The sequence below is a fragment of the Corvus brachyrhynchos genome, unplaced genomic scaffold (assembly GCF_000691975.1).
Source record: "Corvus brachyrhynchos isolate BGI_N302 unplaced genomic scaffold, ASM69197v1 scaffold50, whole genome shotgun sequence".
In the NCBI taxonomy this organism is placed as follows: Eukaryota; Metazoa; Chordata; class Aves; order Passeriformes; family Corvidae; genus Corvus; species Corvus brachyrhynchos.
In genome coordinates, this window is record NW_008235964.1 from 170,837 (window position 1) to 195,444 (window position 24,608).

General features: G+C 39.3%; 1 protein-coding gene across 1 annotated transcript in view; it reads left to right on the forward strand.

Moving 5' to 3' along the window:
- SEMA3D (semaphorin 3D) overlaps nucleotides 1-24,608 on the forward strand; it is a gene marked incomplete at its 5' end in the record, with an annotated part of 96,006 nt that overhangs the window by 41,791 nt on the left and 29,607 nt on the right. The window contains 4 exons of the mRNA XM_017727957.1: nucleotides 4,922-5,064; nucleotides 17,176-17,290; nucleotides 17,730-17,799; nucleotides 19,127-19,271. Coding sequence (XP_017583446.1) covers nucleotides 4,922-5,064; nucleotides 17,176-17,290; nucleotides 17,730-17,799; nucleotides 19,127-19,271 — 473 coding nt within the window. The remainder of the gene's footprint in view (nucleotides 1-4,921; nucleotides 5,065-17,175; nucleotides 17,291-17,729; nucleotides 17,800-19,126; nucleotides 19,272-24,608) is intronic.

Genomic DNA, 24,608 nt, shown 5'->3' on the forward strand with positions numbered 1-24,608 from the left:
TCTGTACTATTGCCTTAAATTTCTAGTTAGATATAATGCCATAACCCCAGGATTTCTGCTATGAGATGAGGAGGAAAAGGAAAAGCCACTTAAAAGTAATTTTTACCTTTCCAAATAGGCGACAGAAGAATGTCCCATCTGACTCTGCTGACCTATCCCACTTCCATTTCCTGTGCTCAAAATCTTTCTTGTCCCATCCTCCTGTCTCCTCTCTCTCATTTCCACACACCCCTTGTGCCCTGCAGACCAGAATTGGACTGTGATATGGACCAGGATGGGTCCTTCCAGCAGTCAGTTCTTTAAATCTAATTACCCATGCAAGTGCATATCCAGTTTTATCACTGGTGGCCTGCAGATGCTCAGCATGGAAAGGTGGCTGGGTAGCTGCTTTCCTAAGGGATGCAATAATAAGCTAAAAAGAGAGGTTTACTGTGGTTTGGCCCTAAGGAGCATCTGGTGTTACCATTAGTATAGATCCACCTTGATGAGTATTACAGGGTTCAGTTCCTAGTCCAAAAGAACTTGTAGCTTAAAAATCCAGTTCCAAACATTTCTTTCTCTTGTTATTGTTTCTTCATGAGCAGTTTGAGGCAAGGGAAGAGTACAAGCAAACAGAATAAACTGTAAGTTTGAGAAATGTTTAGATGTTTTAGTTTGGAGACTGGGTGGGAGGTGTCTGCCTTTCCTCACTCTTTTAGATTGATTCATGAGTTATTCTGTTTTCACTTAGAGCATCTGTATTTGTGAAAGTTTTCTAAGGAGAACAGTATATTAATATGTCTGGGTCTGAAAAACAGCTTTAGTGTGCTAGACTGTGAGGTGAAAATTGCCTCACACTGTATAAACACTGAAGACCCCATATATTCTTCAGGTTTACCTCGTTTCCAGCCATATAAAACCCTACAGCCACAATTCTGTCTAAGACTTCACAAACACAATCCATTCAGTGTTATACTAAGAGGTATAAACTAGGTGCTTTTAATATTTTGACACAGTGCTTTTAAGGCTGGAGAAAATTTTAAGTGCAACTTCAAATGACAGCATCATTTCTGCAATAAGCCATAGGGTGGCCAATATATTTCTAGTTTATTATGTAATGTTACCAATTACATACTTTTGTGCTTTCAGCCAATATTGGTATAAAGAAAATATTTACTTGATTTCAGGTTTAAAACTCCCATCTCATCTAAATCCCCTCTTCTCTAAATCTACCATCCATTTACCAAGCATGTGTTAGACCTCCAGGAAAAGTTGTACATGCTTGAATATTTATACAGTTGAAAATAAATTATTACCATGTATGACTCATGTTTTACTTAGGATAAGCGTAAAATGTACAGCTTGTTTTCTTCCAGAAGGCCAAGGAAGTTTTGCTGTAATGCACCTCAGTATTTTTAAAGTTCAGTCTTATTCTGTTTCTGGAAACAAAATTATCCTTCCCTGAAGGAAGGGAGGTAAAGACAAAGCATGAGGGAAGAATGTGTGGGATACCTTCCAGTTCCTTGCAGGGCATCTCTATCTTGACTAATTAAGACATGTCCTAATCTGAATGACTGAATAGCAGCTCCACAAAGGGGAAAAGGAGGAAGGCAGTTAATCTTTCCCATGACTCAGGCTCACACGTGCTCATACTCCCGCAAGGGTGGCACTGGAGCAGAGGGGAGCAGGGCTGGGGAATCAGGCGTTCCCACAGCTGCTCACCGGAGCTACCTCGCCTGGGGATGGGGCACATGGGGCTGGTGGCCCCTCTCCGGATGGCAAAGCCGCCTACTGGAACCGAGTCTGCCCCGTGCCAGCCCCGTGGGCAGGGGAGAGCATCCCACCAGCCCTGCACACAGGCATCCACTGAACAGCTGCACATTCCTCCCTCCCTCTGAGGAAGAGAAGGCCATAGCTGGAACGAGGGCTTCCTTGAATTTCATTCAACTCTTTTTTTTTTTCCCTTTTCCCTTTTTTTATAGCAATTTAGCTGTCTTTTCCAGGGCAAAGTCTTGCAGGCAATGAGTTCTTTATATCCTGCGAGCTTTGGATGGGATTCAGCTCCCTTAGCTCTAAAAGGCAAAAGCTAGCATCCTGTCTGAGCTCAGTCCTTTTGCTTGCCTCTGTAATTTACTGAGAGAGGTGGCACTTCCAGAGGGTGACACACCCCACCTATTGTAGGAATCTGTCTTAAAATAGGATTATTCATTGCCACTTTTTCCCTCCCTGAGAGAAAACCTGGCTGAGAATGGCTTAGGAGCTTGACTTCTAGGTGGTTATGGTAAATAAGGTAAGCACTGTCCTTTGCATTCTGTCATGCCACATATTTCTGGCAGTCCAACTACACAGAGATGCTGCCTCCCACTGCTTCAGGTTGCTTTTTCATTTCTTCATGTACTGGGACAACCACTCCTTTGTTGTCGCCTTTTTCTGAGTCTTAACTTCTGCGTAGGATGCACTGCCTAAAATAACTGCTGGTTTCAGAAGGAGGTGATGACCAGCAGGTGACCAACACAAACCCCGCAGTGAAGGACCAGCTGTATCAGCTTTTCTCACCAGGCCACATGAGCATGTTGAAAAAAGCACAAGCAACACCTGTACCGTCTATTGCCAGAGCTCATGATGCCCTTAATCCTCACTTTGGTTACATACAATCTAGCTGTGAACTTAATATGTGGGAAAATCTTCTGCTGAAGCAAATAGTGGGGGGGATAGCCCTGTCTATGAGAAAACAAACGGTGGTTTAAAATCATCATCATTAGTTTTTTCTCCCATGCAAAGAATCCAAAAGCCTAATTCACAGTTAGTTGCAATGTTCTTCTGTATGTTGGATAGATGGGTTAGAAAAGATGAGACCAAGATCTCACTTGCAGAACATAAGGTGCTTTTCAGATCATAATCTCTTCCATTTAATTGTTTTCACTTTGTATCTTTTACAATGTATTTTTGTTTGGATTTAACTTTCAACTACAGTGTTTTCAGCTGTGATTTAAAACTGTTAAATATTAGTGTTCCTTTAATTTGTTAGAGATTCTTCTAAATCTGTTCCAGGAATTGGTATTGAGACATTTATTTTTGCATTTGGCTTGCCAAGTAAAGCACTGAAGTTTAATCTTAATACCCCCATATATTCAGTGTTTTGTTTGGTGAATGTGGATTAAAAAAAAAAAGGATGTGAATTTCAAAAACGTGGTATAGAAGTATTTCACAGGTTTCTTCTTAAATGGCTATTTAACTAACCACATGTGTAAGAAACAATACTGGAAGCATATTTATGTATTTATTCATGCTTAGAGATCTAATCTTCAAAGTAGCCTTACAGGCCCTGAGGGGTAATTGAATATTTTCCTCAAGATCATTTTGAAATCCTGACTTAAATTTATAGATCTTGATGACTGCATCATTTCATTTTTTCTGCTGACACCATTCTCTAGTGTCAAAAGGTTTAAAATGGAAGCAGCACTGGCTGTTTTCACCCATAAATTTCGTCTTCTGTCACAAAGGTGCACACTGAGCACTTAAACACATCCCATTTTGTCTCAGGCCCTTTGTCTCAGACTGCAAACTTTTGAATCAAGCACTCTATTTTTCTTCTTTGTATACTGTAGAGTTCATGGTGAAAATTCCTCAAGGCTAATATAAAGTAACAATCATTATGAAAAGGACAAAGGCATGAAGATACATTGAAAGCTGATAATAGTATTCCCCCATATAAACAGTGTGCTCTGTTTGCTCTGCATTCTTACACCACCCTCCTTATTGCTTTCTACTGCAGCCTACCTGATAATGGGGGACAAAGACTGTGTATTTTATTGCTGAAAGAATGTATTTTAGAGTCAAGGGTCTCTTTGCACTATATTTGTATAGCCACTTCTGTTTAAAGAAAAACATCATTGATCCAAGTGCCCTCAGAAGAGCTCATCTATTGTAGCACACTGGGGAATGTCTCAAAAATCCCTGCCCAAGTAGCTGGTTCACTTGTGCAAGGCAGTGTTGTTGCCTGCTCTTCTCCAATCAGGGACCCTTGGATTGCTTCAATTTCTGATTTTAGTGCAAAATTTAAAGGCAAAAAACCAAAAAATCCCAACACTGGAAACAAAAGCCCTCAACTAGTGAGCAGGTAGAGCAGGATTAGAGACCATGGATGAGGGAGCTTGGGAAGACAGTGAAGAATATCTTGGCCCAGTAAGCATGCCTGAAAGATGCAGGCAGATACCCAAGCTTGCCTTGGAAGAGACCAGGAATAATATAATGGCCCAGCATGGCAAGTCAAGGCATTTCTTGCAAAAGCAGATTTAAATAACCCAAACAAACTATTACACTGATATAGCCAGTTTGTTTTCAAGCACAGGGAACTGTGTCCGTAAGACTGGCCAGCCAGTTTTGGAGTTGCTCTGCTAACTGGGGAACCCCAGCGTGGCACTGTGTCGGATTTGGTAGATGTAGTCAGATTGCTGTATCAGAGATACATAGGAAACATTCCTTTGCAAGCTCTCTCTAGTAAACAGTAGTGTGTTTCTGTATTCATAACTTCTGCAATGAGTAATTAATTCAAATTCTACCAGGTGATTTCAGAAAATCTACTTAGCTTCATTTTGGTGGCAAGAGCAGTAAGGTAGATTCATGTAGGCTATACTTTGTACTGAGAGTTACTCTATTTTCAGACAGAGAATGATAACCAGTGCTGCATACTTTTGAAAGCATATATATATATATACATATATATATATATATATACACAAAAAAAACAGCCTAAGAGTAAATACTTCAGACTTCATGGTGGTTTTCACTTGGTTTTAGTAAGAAACTTGCTACTACGTATCTATATAATGATAGTTTCATGTCACTGGAAGATGCAACATAAATGCAGAGATTTAAAAGCAAGCTCTAAGGCTTTTCTTCAGATTTTTAACCCCCCCCTTTTTTTTTTTTTTATTTCTAGGAGCAAAATTCATTGGAACTTTTCCTATCCCAGATACCTACAACCCAGATGATGATAAAATCTACTTCTTTTTTCGAGAAATATCACAAGATAGTGGCACATCTGACAAGACAATCCTTTCCAGAGTTGGGAGAGTTTGTAAGGTGAGGACTGTATCTTTTTATTTTATTTAAATATAGAAACTAAACAAGTTTGGTTTATTTCTGTGAGAACTGTGTTTTCCACTTTGTTACCCAAATGAGCCTACATATTAATTTTTCTGGACACAGAGTAGTAATGCCATCTGAAATTTACTTGTAGAAAACATAAACTTGATATTGACTGTGTACCTATTTTGAAAAAGGTACTATGTTTATAAATTATAATGCTGTATCCAAAAGATGAAGTATTGACCTTCAGAAATGCAATGATGTCCTGCTTTGTTTCATGAGCTTTCAGTAAGGACTGATGTGTCAAAGTGTACACAATGGCAAGGTATTTGGAGTTTTATGGAAAGCACCCTCTGAATGTGTGGATATGCAAACCCATCCCTTCAGCCTGGCTCTGTACACCATTCCTGGGCATTACTGAGAGCTGGGGTCAGTCATTTGTTTCTGCACATTCCTGATAACCAGCTGGGGTGAAGGGAGGCTAAGAAAGTATACAGTTTCTGAGTTACATCCACATCTGCCTGGAGGTTTCCTCCCTTGGGAAGAAGAGCAATCCTTGACCCATTGACCAGGAGGAACCAGACCCCGGGTCTGCTGCAGTGTAAAAAGTTCATTTGGCTGGTGCCTGACCTCCTTTAAATGATTGCTCCTTCACTTTCTCCTTCATTATGCTTGGGTTTGCCCCCTGTGGAAGGTTTGTGCCCTGATGGTATATACAGACTTGGGCTTATATGAACTGTGCTCTTCTTGGAGAAGCATCTTTGTCAAGGGCAGAAGCCTCCTCAAAAGGTAATGAAAAGAAAAAACAGTTCCTTCACATGAAGACAGCAGTCAGTGTAGTTTGCTGTTTAACAGCCTGATGCATTTACTGAGGTCTCTAGCCACAGTGGCAGAAGTGTCTGTAGACTTTTGTGTCAAACACACTCTCTGTCCACTCCCCTGTCCCCTAGGACATTCTGTTCCTGTCTTCTGTAGGAACAGAAGCAGTCAGTATAAGTGCTTCCGCCCTGTCCTGAGATCCTCAGGAATCGCTGGTAAAAGTCAGGAAAATGGAATTTGAAAGCTGCCTTCATATTAGTAACATAGTAAACATAAGCTTTGAGCAAATGTTCTTTTAGGTATCAGCAACACCACAGCAGTCACACAAGTAGGTACATTTCTATGATCTTTTGTTCAGAAGCTTTATCTGACTTCCATTTTCTGGGCAGTGTGACTCTGCTGGCAGTGAAAATTATGTTCTCGAGAAACTTGAAAATTAGTAAATGAACAAAAGCATTTGTGTTCTGAAATAAGATGTGTGTGGGAGAAGAGCGCTCATTTAGCTGTGGCCACACTCTGAAAAACAAAGAGTGACAAGTGTATGGATGTGTAAATCTACAACTGCTCTGCAGTCCAGCTAACGCCCAGCTCCAACTGAGATTTCAGTGGCCACAGCCATTTCACACTTCTGTCCTTGACCTAAAGTGTTAAGAAAACAAAACATTCATCCATGAATCAGTTCTCTAGTAGGTTTTTAGCTAGACGAAAGAATGGATAATCTTTAGTTGGGTATTTCACAGCAGTGTGATTAATGGCAGAATGGAAATGCAAACATACATGATTTGCTGCTAGACATGGCATTTGCTGATTATGAGAAAGCACTTAATGCATTAGGAGAAATTGATAGACAACATTTTCAAGCCAAGGCACATGAGAGAGTATAGTAAACTAAGATATATTGGCTACACATCCCCAGCATCCTTTACCTAGAGAAAAAAGGAGATAAGCTATCATAATAAAAGCAAGTGTATTGTAAGGAAATCCTAATGACTGTGTATAATCATACCTCAAATGAGAATGAAATCGTAGAGTAATCATGTTAACAGGAAAAATGTCATGAATTTTATTTTTAGTAGTCAAAGCAAAACAATGAAAACCGATAAGCACGGTGATTATTATTAATAGTTCTGCACTGTCTTCTTTATTTACTGAGCACTTCCCACTGGTTGCAGAATTATTTTGATAATCCAGACTCTTGGGGTTTTTTATATTTGTCTTAATTATCAACAAATTAAAAAAATACTGCTAATTATTATAATAAATATAGAACTATTATGAGTATTTAATACAAATTGAAATCTGCAAATAGCCTTGTCTGTTTATGGACTGAAATATTTTGTATCTGTGCTGTGGTATGAAACATCTGCTGTGCTTAATTGTCTCTGACACGGGAACAATGCCTTTGATTGCAACACCTGATAATTTCTACTTGCACTGTCTCATTAATGGGACCTGTACTGCACAAAGTTAAGCCTTTGCCCCCTTTCCCTGTTTAGCAGAGAATAACAGTGAATGGGAGGAGCTCAGCAACTTCTGAAATAATTTGCTTGGTGTAAACACAGTTTTTTCCTACTAGAACTCAATTGCTCCGTACCTCACAGTGCCTTAGGGCTCATGTCCATTAATGCCAGAAACACATGCTGAAATTAGAATAGGCTTTGTTTTTAATAAGAAGCTTAGTCAATGCAGCCTATTTGGCTAATTTTCAAGGGTTCAACAATATGGTCTCTCAGTGATCCTCTCCCTTAGGGAAAATCTTCTCTGGAAAGCATTCCCCTTTCCCAGCTACTTTCAGACCCAGAAGACTGCAGTGCTCCTGCTGGCACAGCTCTTTGCCCAGAGTCAAACAGCTGTCACTTGTCCTGTTCACCAGACCGTTCGTGCCCAGCGTCCTGCAGCCTGTGGTGCAAGAACACAGACACTGCAGCTCTGCACACCACTCATTTGGGTTTACGTCATCTGCTCTGTGTCACTGAGGGATATCACTGGCACTGGGGAGGAAGTGCTTTCAACAGTCACTTTCAGAACCAGTTGTGTCATTTATCATGGCAAATGGCATTTCCTGGTTTTGGTTTGAGTGAGGCAGAAGAAGTATCATTGCCCTGTCTGCAATACCTGATATTACTTATGGTATGTTCATACTTACATAAATTGCAATGTTTGGGGTTATTTGCTTTCTTTTCATGTAAGGGCATAACCAAAAAGAAAAACTACTATTGAAGATTAGCTGGCAAAGTTTATTTCTTTTTTAAAATTCATTCAGTTACACACGTATATTAAATGATCATGCAAACCTTAACTTCTTAAGGTCATGGATCCATTTATTTCTACTTCTAGAAATGCAGGCCTAAGCTTTTACAGCTACACTGTCTTCAAGCCCACAATGCTGAACTGCTTTGCATCAGGTAAAGACAGAACACAGTATTTACACATTAAGCAAGATTTTGGAAAAAAAATACAATTGCAGCATCCATGCACTGTGCCCTGTGCAGTCCAGTAACAAGTCAGCTACATTTTTGTACATATCCACCACTAAATGATGGCAGAATTGTAATTCTATTTATCGGCAACCTCATATATGTACAAGTATAGCCCTAGAAAAGATCCAATTTTCCCTCCTATTTTCCCCTCTCAAATAAAGTGAGAAGTAAAAATCTAACCTGGAGGAGTCACAGAAAAGGTTTTGAAGAGGGAAGAAAGTTGCTGGAGCTTTTTGTTTGTGTGTTATCTATATAGAAACACATCTTTTCATAGTTACAACCTCATCCTATTGGAATGGAGTGGAAATTAGCCAAAAGCAGTAGTCTCTCTGCTGCAATATGAAAATCCTGTTTATTATTACAGTGGTTTGCATTTGCTGTGTTACAAGCTTCTCTTTAATGGTTTGGGTGATGTATTGCAAAAGTTATAGCATGCAGTCTTAGAGCCTGGTTTCTGAGACCTCAACTGCCAAGAAATCAGACTTCAGCCCCTGATGTTTTCCCATATTTCCTAAAGTGTTCGGTATCCAGAAGCAGCTTTTGTTCTAGTGGGAACAAGCGAGCTCTTTGTCTTTTTTTCCTTTTTTTTTTTCTTTTTTGAATACCATTCCACCCCTATATATACCAAGCTGTACCTGGGGAAAAGAATACTGCAATTAGGCACAGCCCTCTTGGTTAAACTGTACTTTCTAAGCACACTGGAATGTAATCATTTTAAGAGCTCTTGAGTCGAGAGCCCTGGACACACCCTGCATTCCACCTTTGGGTAATGTAATTTATTTCCAAAGCCATGAACATCAGCAGAGTTCAAGGCTATGACCTTGCCTCCTGTCTGGTGCTTTAAGCGATTTGTATTCCCAGAATGGCAGGAGGGAGCTATTCCTCTGCGGCTGCAAGTCCAGAGTCTCCGGTGGGCTTTGCCATGGGGCTGCTTGAATGTAAATTTTAAGAGGTGTTTTTCTTGTCCTGGAAATAGTCTAGCCATGCCTTTGCTGTGACTAGGGATAACTGGCCCATTATCATTATTGGTATTTCTATATTGTGTAGATAATTGATCTCTCTCCAAAGCTGTTGGAGCTGTCCTGACAGTGTCCTGCTTTCCCGTTTAGCCACACTAGCTGGCTCCCGGAAGCCAAATAGCCATGTTAACATGTTCTCAGCAGGGCTAATTAGTCTGGGCTCAGAGCCATGTTCGTGCAGCTATCCTGCTTCCAGTTCTGGAGGCAACTCATTCCAGACAGGGTTTAACTTACTGTGTGTAACATGCTTACATACCTCCTTTGTCACTATAATATTACCTAGCCACAATGTCAACCATGGCAAATACTTTTTTTCCTTGATTTCTCCATGATAATGATTAAAAGCCCTCTGAAAAGGTTATCCCTAGAAGAACAATGGCCCTCATCTGCCCACTGACTGTCTCTGCAGCTGTGAGTCTTTCAGCAGGCGACTCCTCTTGGACTTCGAAATTTGATATTTGCATATTATGTGCCATTTGGAAGTTTTCAAATTATGTATAAAAGCAGATGCTCATCATGATGATTTCATTTTTAAGGGCTGATGTGTTGGAGACAAGCCAATTCCATAGAGTATCTGCTTCTAACTGTGATGGATTAAGAGATGTAACATCAGGATTTGTCAGGTCTTTTGGTCCAACTTTCCTCATTGGCAAGGGTTATATAAGTATAGGAAGTTTTGTACATTTCTGTCCCTCATGGGTGTGTTTCAATAATTGGTATTTTGAGGGGGGAAATCATGATTTACAGATGAAGCAAAAATATGTAAGATATGCTTATGTGTGAAGAGGTGTGACTGAACTTTACTGAGCCTCAGGGAAAGTGAAAAAGAAGTTGCAGTGTCAACACAGATCTTTAAACACTGGACTATGGAAATGCAGCTGCACAACCTCTGAAGCAAACTCTGGAAGTCATTCTAGTTGCCAGAGATACTCATTGCATAAGACACTGTCAGTACACCCTGGCTCAGAAGTGTAAACCTGCAGAGTTAATTGGAGTGAAGTTCCTATGGCTAATCCAAAGTTCCTGACTTGTGAGTGCTTTGACTCAGATGTTCAAATATCTGTAAGAGTGGCGAATAATGACTTTTTGGTTTGGAAGTTTCCTCATGTGATTAAATTATCTTCCTGTCTTTTTTTCCCCTGTCAGTACATTTACTATAAAAATGTGCCATGGTTTGCAGTTTTGCTATTGTTGATCAAGTACACTGTTGTAAATGCAGATGTTTCAGGATTCCAAATTCTAAAGGACTCTCTAAGGTGATGACCTACCTTTGTTCTTTGGTCTCATGCGCTTCCCAGCTCTCAACCTGTGGTTATCAATGCTGTGGTCACAATATGTCATGCTGCTGACTTCAGGTACTTGTATATATCCAAGTGAGGAAACTAATTATCAGGCATTCCCTTCCTTCAGTAAAGGCAGATGACTAGTTTTTGGAAGAAGACTCCTTCCATCTTCAGCCCAGATCACTCTCTGAAGGACATATTTTCCACTGTCTGTAAAGGGAGCTCTGCTCTACTGGGTCCCTGGAATCTGAAATTCAAGACATTCTGATTGAAGAATGTGAAATTCTGAATGGCAAATTCAAGCCTATTTGTTCAGAAAGAAGACGATTTATCCCAGTGCTGGGTCTCACACTGCTCCAGTTTCACAGAGCTCTCAATCTGTTCAAGTCATATAAATTTTGTTCTCCTGTTTGACGTTAAGTGCATGATCCATCTAATTACTTGACTTGCCTGTAGCTTCATTATCAAGAATGCTGCCTTTCATGACCTGAAGGTTTTGTTCTCTGTCTTTTTATATCCTTCCTATGTATGTATCTCATATAATTTATATTATGTAGATAAGAAAATTTAGATGAGAGACAGGTAAAGGCAAGTCAAACACACTGGAATAAGCCATGGACAGTTTATACTCAAAATTTTAAGTAGATTTTCCTGAGAGTCCCATAACATATTTTATTAGTTCAGCCATAAGTCTTTGGTAACTTCAGGTTTTTACTGAAACTGTAATGAACAGGTGAATATAGCAGAGTTCATCTGGTTTGTGGCAGTCTTTGAACAGTTTGGGGGAATATTCCTAATACTAGCACACCTGTTGGAGATAGTCTTAGCAGGATTGATGTTTGGCCTTAAGGTAAAATGGTGCTAAATTTTATTCTTTCATTTGTCCCAAACCACATCTCCTTGTCTTTACCTGAGCCTATTAGTTTCTGGATTTTGGGGATTTTTTCATGGTATGTTTGATAACAGTCCAGAATTTTTCTTTGCTGTGTAGTTAGATTTTCCAGTCTGGATCCCATCCAAAGATATAATTTGGTAGAAACTTCTGGGTGTGATGTTTAAATACTTTCCAAAATAAAAATCAACATTTTCCATAGTGAGCTAAACAGTTATGCATGCTCAGTGTGAGTACATTGTCTTTCTGAATGAAATAAAAACAAACCTGTTTGAGGAGCAGGAACTGAACAGAGTCACCACCTCGTTGGCAGATTGGAACTGCAGACACAGAGGAGAAGTAAATTCCCCAAGTGTACTCAATGTATCCATCGGAGAGCAGTTGAAGTTCTAAAGTCTCATGTGCCTTCTTTCTCTTGCTTATATTGCAAGTGTGCTTTTGTTCTCTCTCAAGTAACACTTCACGTGTAGCTTGACGGTTTTGGATGTAACCCATAGCCTGATGAAATCAGAGGAGGATTCTTTCATCTACATCAGTATGGTTTGGACAAGGAATTTTGCACCTGAATTCCTGAAGGAGCAAATTTAACTTTCCTGTGGTAGGTTGGCACCTGGCAGAGTTGAGTGGGGACAGAATATGCAAAGTAAAAAAAAAATTACAAAAGAACTGTGAACCTGAAGACAGAAGTTGAAAGGAGACTGTAGGCTATTTCTCTATTTATAAAGTCAGCTACAAGGTTGGGGGTTTTTTCTCTCCATAGTATAAAGCTTTGCTTCAGGGGATGCCATTTGTTTCTGGTAGCTTTGTCACATAGTTAGGCTTCAATAAGAGAAGGGCTTCAGGGCCTTTTGCAGTTTCAGCACTTTTCCTCTCTGTTCTCCAACATTTCCTTTTATTCAGGCCAGGAATTCTCTTTGGATAGTCCTTTTGCACATCTTGCCACTGGCAGTAATTAATAACCTGCTTCTAGAAATTCCACTCATTGTTTTTTTTCTTTTTCTTCCCCCTTTTTTTTTTTTTCCCTTTAAGAGTCTGTTCAGAATAATTACTGTCTTTAAAGTTTTATGAATCACACTGTTTGACATCTTTGATGTAGACTGATTTTCAGATAACTGCACTTTTTGTTTTAATGTTCAATTTGTCACTGTTACTTACAAGCAAATAAGAGATTTAAAATCCCTAAAGATGCAGATGTTCTTTAGCTTCGTTGCCATCTGTTTTCATGCCTACTGGATTCCAAGACTAACATTTGTTCATTTTAATGAAGCTACATTTATATAGTATATAAGACACAATAGAATAGAAAATAGATACAACAAAGCTTTTAATATAAGTTGATTTTTAAATCACTTGATCATAGAGCAGTATTTTTTCTGATGGCTTTTATTTTCATATTAGCTTATATTTAGCTAGATGGTTAGAAAAGTACATTGTTTTGCTTAATTGCACATAAATTGCAGATCAGAAAACTGAAACTTCGATGGAAGTCTCCCAGGAGAGGTGTATGATATGACCTTAAATTACTTCACAAAATTTACTCTGTGCATTTAAACAGCATTCTTCCTGTATGTCAGAAAGCCATACAATTACCTATTCTCACTGAAGTGGGACATCCAATATTTGAATTCTTAATGTAATTTGGTAGAAGCCTGATTTCTCACTCCAGCAAATTGTTTTTTGCAACCACCTCATTCAAAAGGGATTAAATTTTCGGATTTCTGTAAATAAGAGTCTGCCTGATTTATTAAAGTCATATTGGATTACTTCCCCATTTATCTAAGTAATTTCTGGTTTTAAATCTTCGTGATATTTTGGGATAATATTTCCTCAACAGGTGACAGATTGAACAGCCCCCCTTCTAGTTGGCAATTATCTACATTTCTAGCTCAGGCAAACACAAGTAACCAAGATTTTACAGGCACTTCTTCCTGTTAAAAAGAAGGTATTTCAGGCAGAAGTGTTGGTATTTGTTACAGCTTGTGAGATTACAAAGCAGTAAGTGCTAATTAAAGAGTTATTTATATTCAAAATGAAATATGCAGTCCTAAGTGCCTTCATCTGTCCGGTAACAAAGTTTATAGTAAACACAGCTAATCCAGTGTGCTTAGAAGTGATATTTTGGGAGATAAGATTTCAGATACTTGAGGCTGGTTGGCTGTTACAAGATTAGCCATATTTTTGGAATGAAAGGCTTGCTCATGCTGCCTTCCCCTTCTCTCAGCACTCAAATTTATCTTGTCTCCTTGTCCAATCTCCCTGAAATATTTAGAGTTCTTTGTATTCAGACCATATCTCTTGACAAAAATAATTTCAGTACATCCAGTTAATTACTTAAACTGGCTTGAGGCAAACCTTTGCTAAATCAGCTCAATGGGCTTCTTAGGATTCTATGACTTTGTGTTTAATCCTTATTTCTGTTCACCTGTGCACTAACTGGACTTTGCTGTGGTGATTTTCACTCTTCCATGCATTTCTTCTAATCCGCTGACTACCCAGCCTGTACATCCTATTGTATTTATGTCCTGCCCTACAAACAGTTCAAAATATTGGAGCACATCAGTAATTCATTCCAGACTGAGACTATTAAATAATCTCTTTGACAAAAGAGACTGTCTTCTTTCTGTAGCAGCCCAGTCTCAAAAATAACTTGGGCCAGTATTTCCTTTGGGCAGCCTCTCAGAGGCCAGTAATCAGGAATGATGAGGGTCCAAGGAATCTACACCAGAGTGGAGATTGCAAAGTGAATGAGTCCACGTCAACATGGTCTGAAGGAAAGGAGAGCAACTGCATGTTTTTCAGCACCTGAAGCCTCAAGATGGGTCAAAGACTGACCTCATATGCACCAAAAAATAGTATGAGGAAGGGAGGAGTGCTCTTTCTTAAAAAAATAGACATTTACAGAAATTAGTAAGATAGTACTACTTGAGACTCCAGGAGCAAAGACATGCCTGTACTATTTATAGTTTCTAAACCTCCTTGGTCTGAGCTGAACTAATTCTGTGTGTAGATAAAATCATCATGGCCTTTGTTTGTTTCTGCACTTTCTCAGTCAATCTCAATGAATCGTGGGCACATTGTAGGAAAGACAAGACATTGTTTTAATCAGAGATGACTTATAGAATTGAAGAGTACTATATGGCTATTCATCACAAAAATCCCCCAAAAGTCCCAAAACCACAAACAAAAATATCTTCCTAGTAAAATGTGCTTTTTATTTCGCTCAGCCATGGCAGTAGGAAGAAGCATGTTGAAGGATATGTCAGCATATTGTATGTGCAACTGTCTAAATCAGTGAAAGGTCTTTTCAGTCTATCTGCACCATAAATTTGTCACTCTCTGGCTTCAGAAGGACTTGGTAGCTCTTGGAATGCTGACTGGTCACTGAATCCCCCCAGCTCCATTATAAACTGTACAGTGTTACTTCAGCAGCTTTTGGATATGTAGAACACACCGAGTGAATGCCTGTTCTAATGTCTCTTAAATTCAAATAACATGGTTAACGTCATGTCCTGGCTTGAGAGCAAGGAAATATGGATACATCTTAAATCCAGTGGAATTTTATACTTTACAGCACATAGCACTTGCTAGGATTGCTTTCTTTGAGCACATTGTTTTTTGGTTCATAATGCTCTAACTCACTGGAACTACTGATACATTTAAAATAAGCATTTGTGAGAGTGCTATGTGGGATCACAACTTAAGGTTGGTAAAACACAAGTACATATCTTCCCATCTCTTGCAGAAGCTGAATGCCTGTAGTGACAGGAGTAGGACCTAGACAAGGATCGTTTTTCCATTCCAGCCTCATCACTTGCTCCATGCTTTCTTCCTATTTGCTGGTCCTTGTCAGGTAGTTCGACAGCTCATCTCCTGTGATGCTGCATTGCATCCACCAGAAATCAAAGTGGAAGCCCTGCAATGTGAGATTTGCTTAGCTAGTCCCAATTGCCAGAGGAAGAAAAAGCTTTACACTCCTTGCTTTTTAAGATTCTTTGTTCCATCTTTTTAATTGTTTGGTTTTAACTGCACCGCAAAGTTTGTTTGCTCCTCCTTTGAACAGAACACACACATGCAGAGGTTTTTTTGGCTATTGGCTTCAGGCTGCTAATTTTGACACCTTTGTAATAAATCTGCTGGGTAGATGCAAAGCTTCAGGCTTGGCAGAACCTCAGGAAATCAAGAGAGGAGGCAGCAATTCTTGTAAGAGCAGGAGTTCCAAAGGCCTTATATTAACAGGAATCATTTCCAACTGAGCTAATCTATTTGAAAGTAGCAGGTACATGAAAAGGAAAAGCAGTTAGAGTGCATTACAAGAGAAGTGTTAGTCCTTCTGAAGTGATTTCAGCACTTAAAGCCAACTTTCTGAATGCCTGTAGTATGTATGATACAGCCCTGAAGGGCCAAACACAGTCTGTGGTGATGACATGTAATTTCCACCACCCGATGTTTCCTACTGAGGCTGGTTCTATACCTTCAGATTGCAAACTGAATTAACAAAATAGTGATTTCTCCAAATGAACCTGAGGGGGCTGAATATTTATGGCTGAATTTGAGGTCCTTAAACGTACAGCACAGATCCCCTAAGCTTCAGAGTTTATAACTGAAAGGCACAGGCACCTTCCTGGGCTAATTCAGAACCTACAGCTGGGAGAGTACTGCTGGTGATAACATTTCTTTTAAGTGTTTCAATTCTTGGTTCCTGCTGGTATATCATTGCCCTTACCATTTTGAGGATGAAGAATTTTGGGGCCTAAATAACTCTGCGGAACCTAAATAGTTCTGCTGTTTGGAACCAGCAGGATCCTTCATGTAGTCACTGGAAGAAGTACATGAGCAAACTCCTAGTTTGGCTTCTTAAAACTTAAATCATCTACCATCCATTCCTATCTACTGATCCAAGTCAGTAGAAGGACACTTACCCTTCAGAAAGATAATTCCAATTTCAAGTTACCCTTCATGGATTTTTTCTTTCTCCAGTGACTAAAGGAAACTTGGGCAAGTATGCTTATGTTTTGGAAACCCATAGTAAAAGAAATGAAAAAAAAAAAAAAAAAATCCCTGTTGTTGGAGTATAGACTGATATTTCCATAATGACAATTATTAAAATAATATAACTGATTTTGCCTGGAATGCCTTTTGATCTGTACTATGTACACAAAGTGCAGTATTTACATTGTAAGCTGCTGATGAATATAGGGGTTTTTTTTTGAGAAATCTATCCAAAATGTTCTGTTCTATTATTTGGTTTGTAAAGAATTTTGAAGAACAACTGATTGTAAAAAATAGCCTCACAAGGAGCAAGAAATCATGTGATATATCCATGTTTTCACACAGCATTCCAGTTAAAAAGGTGGTGAAGGAACTTTGCAATCAGATTTGGGTATAATTAGGAAATTTGAGTTGCCCACTCTCGGAGCAGATAAGTGACTACAGAAGCTACTAAGAGAAAGTGTCCTACACTCTCTTAGGAAAAAGAAAATGAAATATATTTTGATGTTTGTGGTAAGAGCAAACTGTCGAATCAGACAGAAGAAGCACAGTCCATACTGTGCTGTTACATTTTAAAGCTCTTATTTGTTTAATATTCAAGTATTTAATTTTATTTTTGTTAGAATGATATGGGAGGGCAAAGAAGCCTAATAAACAAGTGGACAACTTTTCTGAAAGCCAGGCTTGTGTGTTCCATACCTGGTCCTGAAGGGGCAGACACACATTTCGATGAGCTGCGTAAGTTGATTTATTTTTAATGGTCTATTTTAACATTAGTAATGCCTGCTTTTGTTGGGTTTTTTTTCCTGTCTGGTTTGTAGAAGCATTGTGTCTTGTTCTGATTCTACTCCTCTTCCAAACAGGGCTAGTAATGCCTCTGACTTTTATCAGAAGTCCCTGATGATAATTGATATTGGTCTGATCAGAATTATGGTGTTTTTCCCTTTCCCTCCAAAAGCTGGGAAGTGAAAATCTGATTCTGTATAAAACCCAGAATATCTGTGAATGAACACATTTCGGAATATTAGCACAAATTCATGTGGCAGAAATTAAAATTCAAACAAAACTAAAGCCTTGTTATAATTTTACAAATTTCCAAATTATAAATGATAAATGCAGAAATAGTCCATGGATGTTTAACTAAAAAGAAACACCAAGTATATTTTTCTCATTGCAGAAGATATATTCTTACTTTCTACAAGAGATGAGAGGAACCCTCTTGTGTATGGAGTCTTCACTACAACAAGGTATGTGTTAGGATCATGTTTGCCTGTGGAAACAAAGGATGAAGATCTTACTCAGGGCTTTTACACTTTTGTATATACTGAGGTCTTCTAGACTAGATCCTGATTCAGAGCAGTTAGGAATTGCTGGCATAAGGCATCCATGTCAGGGCTGTGGTCACTAAGGACATTTTTCAGAACTGGAAATAATGAATTATGTCCCTAAACCTTTCTGTGCCTAGCTTTTGAAAACGATTGTAAAAAGTAATGAAAATGTAACAATCAACAACATGCTAGATTATTTCAGCCTCATCCAGTTGAATTTATAAATTTCTATCATATTTATTGAGCAACCAGTAGTTGCTATTTTAGGCAAATTATTGTCATGAAGCCTCATTTCTGTAAGCAGCACCTTGACATCTGCTGTTTCCTGATATCAAAATTACTCTCTAAACTGATAGTTAAGTGATTTTATAGTCCAGAGTTAATGAAAGAATAACCCAACTTTATCTCAAGGGGATGCACTAATTAATTAATGACCTTTCAGATCAATAGTGAGGTACTCTATAGAATTGTCGGAAGAAAATTAATAATCTTTTCTTTTGTCTCCCAAACGTTTGAATTAGGTGTAAATAATGGCTAGCCAAATGCTGACCAGTATGAGTGCAATGAGGAATTGCCAAGGCACTCCTTATTTCAGAAACAGTTACCACAGTAGCTCCCTAGAATATATAACCACAGAAAATACTTAAAATTGAAGTAAATATTGCACAATAAATGATGTGGTTTGTGAAGTAACTGAAGTGCATGCTACACAGCAACCTGGCATGGTGTTCTTTTGAAAACTGAAATATTTTGGATTTTTTTAGAAAAATACATTAAAAAAAGGAAAAATTAATAAAAAATAAGTGTTTATTTTTATGTCTTGTTTTGTTGTCTTTCCAATGGAATTTTTAATTCTCAGGGACCTCACCAATAATTCCACTACTGTTTGGACTTCCAGATGTGAACACAATGTAAATCAATGTCCTTCATTTGGATAAAATTCTAATCAAAAGAGCTAGTAAATGATAGCTGGAAACTGTCAGCCACTAGAAAAAAATTACACTCTATCAAGTAATCCCAAAGGCCAATCCAGGTTTCAACTGAGCAAAGTTTAAAACTGTAACAAGAGTGACATTAAATATCTGTAGTTATCAGACCTGTACACATCGTTGCTTAGCAGCACTTGCATCAACCGCCAGGTGTAGGATTGATCCAAACCCCATCAGACTCTGTAATTCATTAATTCCCTGGCTGAAGCACCAAGGAGGTGTTTGCAGCGTGCACATCAGTGAATCTTCTCTTGCAGCTCCGTGTTTAAGGGCTCTGCAGTGTGTGTGTACAGCATGGCCGAGATCAGGGCCGTGTTCAACGGGCCCTACGCCCACAAGGAGAGCGCGGATCACCGCTGGGTGCAGTACGAAGGTCGCATCCCCTACCCCAGGCCTGGCACAGTAAGTGTCTCCTTAATTACAGACCTCTATTTTTACTCAAAAGCAATCATGCTTCACACCCCTCCCTGGGCTGGTAATTTATATTTTCCGCTCAGGATGTTTCAGATTATTATCTTTCCCTTCTGTTGACAGCCCAGACTTCTTACCTACCTTGTAGGTATATAAATATACATTTTTCCATGTCTCTGAGATAACATTGTGTCCAGACTAGTTCCTAATTGTCTCTCATATTGTGGTCTCCTACTGTACAGCTATATTTCTATCTGTTGGAATCACCTCTAAGGCATCAATACTTCATAAAAAGCCAAAGGCATTTCTTTATACAGTGTTATCATGAGGTTTTTTATTTGTATTTCTTGTTGTCTTCGTGTCTGTTAAAATCATTGAGATACTGTCATTGGTTCTCTTATGTATGCTTGTGCATATGTTGTGTTTAAAGTAAAATAAGGAGGTAATTGCTGGACATTTTATGTGATAAAAAATAAGTAACAGGAAGAAAAGAGAAATTTTGTATCTGGAAGTACTTTTAATCCCAGTCTCTTAGACCTCAACTGTAAAAGGCCAAAATAAGGAGGAAAACTTAGAAATTATTGAAGTTTTTTTCCCACTTCTGTCTCAGTATTTGGAAAAGCACAGGCCGACATTACAGGCAAGGAAGAAATGGTATTTTCAAAAAATACATCAACTTTAAAAACATCATCACAACTTTAAGCAACTCTTTGTACGTAGAATGTAAAAGCAACAATTTTATCTGGAATAGCTCTACAGTCTCTTGGTCAGGTATTCAATGAACAAGTATCAGGCAGCCAGCAGGGAGCTGTCAACGTCAGATGTGGCCTAGAAGCCATCTGGCCATTTCTGCACTATTTCTCTGACCTCAGCACTGGTGTAACCTTTGCCTCAAGCCACATTATCTGGTTAATTTAGTCCATCTTTTCACACATTTCCTTGTATCTCCGTGTTTTCTTCGTCTTTCCATTGGACTCAACAAGCTTATGATGTTTGTTGAACATGGTGGTCCCAGGGTTCTGCAGGTCAGGCCCCAAGTGCTGATTCCCTTCTCTCAGCTGAGGATGAGCCTCAGAGCTGCTCTGTCTCCAAAGGCCAGGACAGCTCAGAGACTGATTTGGCCTGCCCAGGATATCAGCCCTGATGGAGCAAGTCACAGCTTATTGGGGCAATTTAGGCATTGCAGGCTTACGCATCTCTCTGTCATGCAAAATACATACTGCACCCAAAAAGAAGATGCTTTTTTTTTTTTTTTTTAAATTGTATGTAACTCTGCAGCTGGTAAGGAAGTTCAGATGAATTTAATTTTAGCTACAAAAATGGTGCCAGCAAGAACAATAGCTGGTCCCATGGCATCTAAAGAGATTAAAATAACTCTCTTGAAAAACTCAGAGTGCCCCATAAGGATGAACACTCTGCACAGATAGACGGCTCATAAGCTCATTGCATTTTTGAGTGTATTAGCCATCACATGGTTGAGCTGGGATTCACAAGGAAGGAAACATGCCATGGTGAAGCATGTCAGTGCTGATCTTTAGCATTGATTTGAATATCCATGGTTGCAAGTATTCTAAAGGTTGGAAAGCTGAAAGAGTAACAAATGTTTTCCATAAGCCAACCCTTAGCTCTCCAAGGCTTCCTTTAAGCACCTGGTAACTGCTGTGAGAAAATAGTTTCTTTAAAGTTCTCCAAACCTTCATGGTCAGTGGATTTCTGTAGGAGTTTGTCTGACAAAGGACTGAGAAGGGAAGTGGATTTACTGAAGAAAATTGTCAGAAGAAAGGTGTCTGTAATACTTGCTATCTAGATTAGGTAAACGTATTGCTGCATAGCTTTTTATCTGTTCTCTTAGGGAGCTGGACTGAAAAATACTTCAGGCTCAGTAGTTTAATGTAGGGTATCCAAATAAGTAGATTTATGCCATGCTCTTGGCTTGTGATGGGCTATGCCAAACTTGGATATGATCAGTTTTAGGGTGGGATCTGGAAAAGCAGTACAGTGGTAAAAGGCAAGGAAAAGAAGCAGCACGAACCTTGAAGAACACTGTAGTGTGAATGCTGAAATGCTCTTCCTTAAAGATTAATTTCATCATTTCTTGCCCACTGTGAGGTGGTTCAGGAATGCTCAGAACAAAGCCAAAGAGGGATAATCTACCCTTTTCTAAGTTACCAGAACATTTTTGAAATTTAAGCTCCTCGTAAGTGTTGCCTACAGTTGGCATAGCCAACACTGCTCTGATTCTATACTTCCTGTATTTTAAGTTACTGGCAAAGTATAAAAATGTCTATTCTAGGAAATACATTTCTTTTGGTTGGCTTTGAGAGATACATTGACTTTCTTTCAGCATTTATACAGAAGCAGGAGACTGCATACCCTAATTTAACTTTCTGCTCTGCTGCCTTTATCTCTTAAGTAAATAAAGCTGCTCACTATAGAGACTGTGACTACTTTGATTTTGAAATTTTGACAAAATGCTTCCTGTGGCAATTTGTGTGTGAGATAAACTCCCAACAAGACCATGATATCATGCCTTCACAATGTTGAGTGGGGAGCAGGCAGCAGCAGCCCCTGCCTGCTCATGTCCCTGAGCTGTGGCAGGCTCTGGCTGCCCTCTGCCGTCTTGATCAAAACACCCCTGGACACAGTGACCTCTGGCACACTCCACAGCACTGACACTGCAGAACACACAGCTCTTTAACTTCTCTCAGTGGTATTAAAGTGCAAGTGGAAATAACGGGAATTTAACAGAGGCAAGGCTTCTAATCTATTTCCATGTGGAAGCTGAAAATAAAAAGAGACAGAAAAAAAGCATGAAGCAGGCAGCCCCGACACAAAGGATTAATTGAAAACCAAGGGAGCTTTTGCTCTATCTGCTTTAGCTGTTTGAAAATTGGATTTGTATATCTGCTGCTGTCCCCAGATAAAAATTTAGTTTTCTTCCAGTCTCTTAGGGTTTCACTCAGGAAATTATCCATTAATAAGGAAACCATGGAGAACTTTCTTTGAAGTTCTGCATTCTGAAGCAGAGTTTTCGTAATGCCCTCCCAGTAATCACAGAAGGCATTTGAGCAAGATTTTCAGTGAATTAGGAGGAAGAAACCTTTTCTAGTTTATTTATTGAGCTGTAACCATTGCAGTATCACAGCAAGTCATAGTGCTTCAATCCCTTTAGAAATTCTGATGGGATACAAGGGAGTCATCCTCATTTCACTGATGGTGAATAAACGTCATTAAGATTTTTAGAGGAATGACAGTGTTTAAACCTGCAGATTAACACTCCGTCTGATCTACTGCAGAATATAGGACTGTTAAATGCTAGCCAAGGCAACAGCAAATGTTTTTGATGGGTGTACATATCTTATTGATCTGATATGTGAAAAGATCAAAACAAAGCTCTGAATGAGCAAATTAAGGATCTGGCAGCCTGAGTCACTTAGCTACAAGAAGAAGCAGCCCAGCACATTGCTCATGTCCATTTGAAGAGTTTAATGTCTCACCTCTTTCTGCTCCAGATCTGAACACAGTCCTAGGCTCTTGAATTCTTTGTGTTTTCTTTTTATTAAACAAGTTAGTTTACAACCCCTCAGATTCTCCTGTAGTCATGGAATCTTAGAATCATAGAATCGACTGAGTTGGAAGAGACCCATCTGGATCATTGAGTCTAACTCCTGGCCCTATGCAGGACACACAAGAGTCCCACCATGTACCGAGAGTATTGTCCAAATGAGCTCTGTCAGGCTTGGTGCTCTGACCACTTCTCTGGGGAACCTGTGCTCAGCCACCCTCTGGATGAAGAACCTTTTTCTGATATCCGACTTAAACCTCCCCTGACTCAGCTTCATCCTTCTTCATCCTTTTCTCTCTCAATTGCTTTCTCTCCCTTCCTTCAGGGAAACCCCTTCCTTTATTTCTTCTGGTAATCCGGTGTGCAGGCTGATTAAGATGTGGTGTCCATCCCACTGGGACTTGGCTGTGCCACAGAGAAATATTGCCTGCCAAAAGCCTGCCAAAATGCCTCCCCTGTCCTCCCTTCTGGTTAGTTTTGCTGCTTTAATGAGCTTGTTCATAAACATTGAGGGTCGCACAGGTTTCCCTTCTATTTTTAGACTTACCTTTCCCTTTTGCCTATCTTTTATGGGACAGACTGCATTCTTTTCTCCTCCAATTCCTCTCTCCTTTGATCTCCCTACTGTAAAATGGGGCTGCTTAATTAGGTGAAATGTTTCACTTTACGGGTTTATTTTCCTCAGAAAGCCTCCTACACCTCCTGTTACTCACCAACCTGTTCTCCCCTACATGAATCACCTTCCAGTTCATAACAGCCTTTCGAAATGCTGCACACCTTGTCACCTTTCCTCATGGCAGAGGTCAGCTGCCTGCAAAGTCAAGTTCACTCACCCAGCTGGTCTCAGCTCAGTTAGCCTCAGATTAATGCTCAATTTTCTCAGCTTTTTCTATCAAAACCACAGGTGTGTTAAATGGAAAAGCAATACAAAGTGCTCAAGACAAACACAAAAACAAATCCTGCACAAGCAGGGATACAAACCATTAAATAAAATAATAGGGGACTTAAATTTTTTGTTTGTTTTGTTTGTGCTTTTTATTAAAGTGAGTTTAAATGTGCACTGTTTTGCATTTTTCATTTTACATTTAAAATTTGCTCTGTTTGTTTGTCTCCTACAAACCTGATTTGTTCCCTTCACCCCTGCCCTCTTCCAGGCTCACTGAGTAGCTGCAAGGTTACTATGAAAGTCTCCCTACTGAGTGTTCAGTCCATCTGGTACGACTCACTCAACTTGTAGAGGAGCATTAAGGGTTTTTGCAGGTATGTCCAAATACAAAATTAATTGTGCAGCTCTGATCAGTCTACAGAAAAGAAGCCACACAGTATTTAGGCCTCTCAGGATCCCAAGTTTCACCTTCAGAATGGCTTATGGTTGAACCTCCAGTGGCACATAAGTGCCTGTGCCCTGAAAATCATCTCTCAGCTGTCATCTAATCCACAGAGTATCATAAATCTATGAGTACCCCATTTTTAAAGTCTTTCTGGGCATCTTGGCAGCTTGCACCAGTCCTCAGTGGTGGATCTTGAACCCTCAGGATGCAGCTTTTGCATTTCTTTATAAACTCTACAAAGTTCAGTGCATTGGCTGTGTTGGAGGTCCCCATTTAACACATAAGTGAGAGATTGAAAGTAGTTCCTGCATTTTATCTGCTTTTTGCTTGATGAATCAGTGATAAGGCAACTTATTAGGAGCCTGGAAGACTTTACACTTACAAGTTTTGGCTAAGATGAGATGTAATTAACTTTAAAAAATAAAACACCTT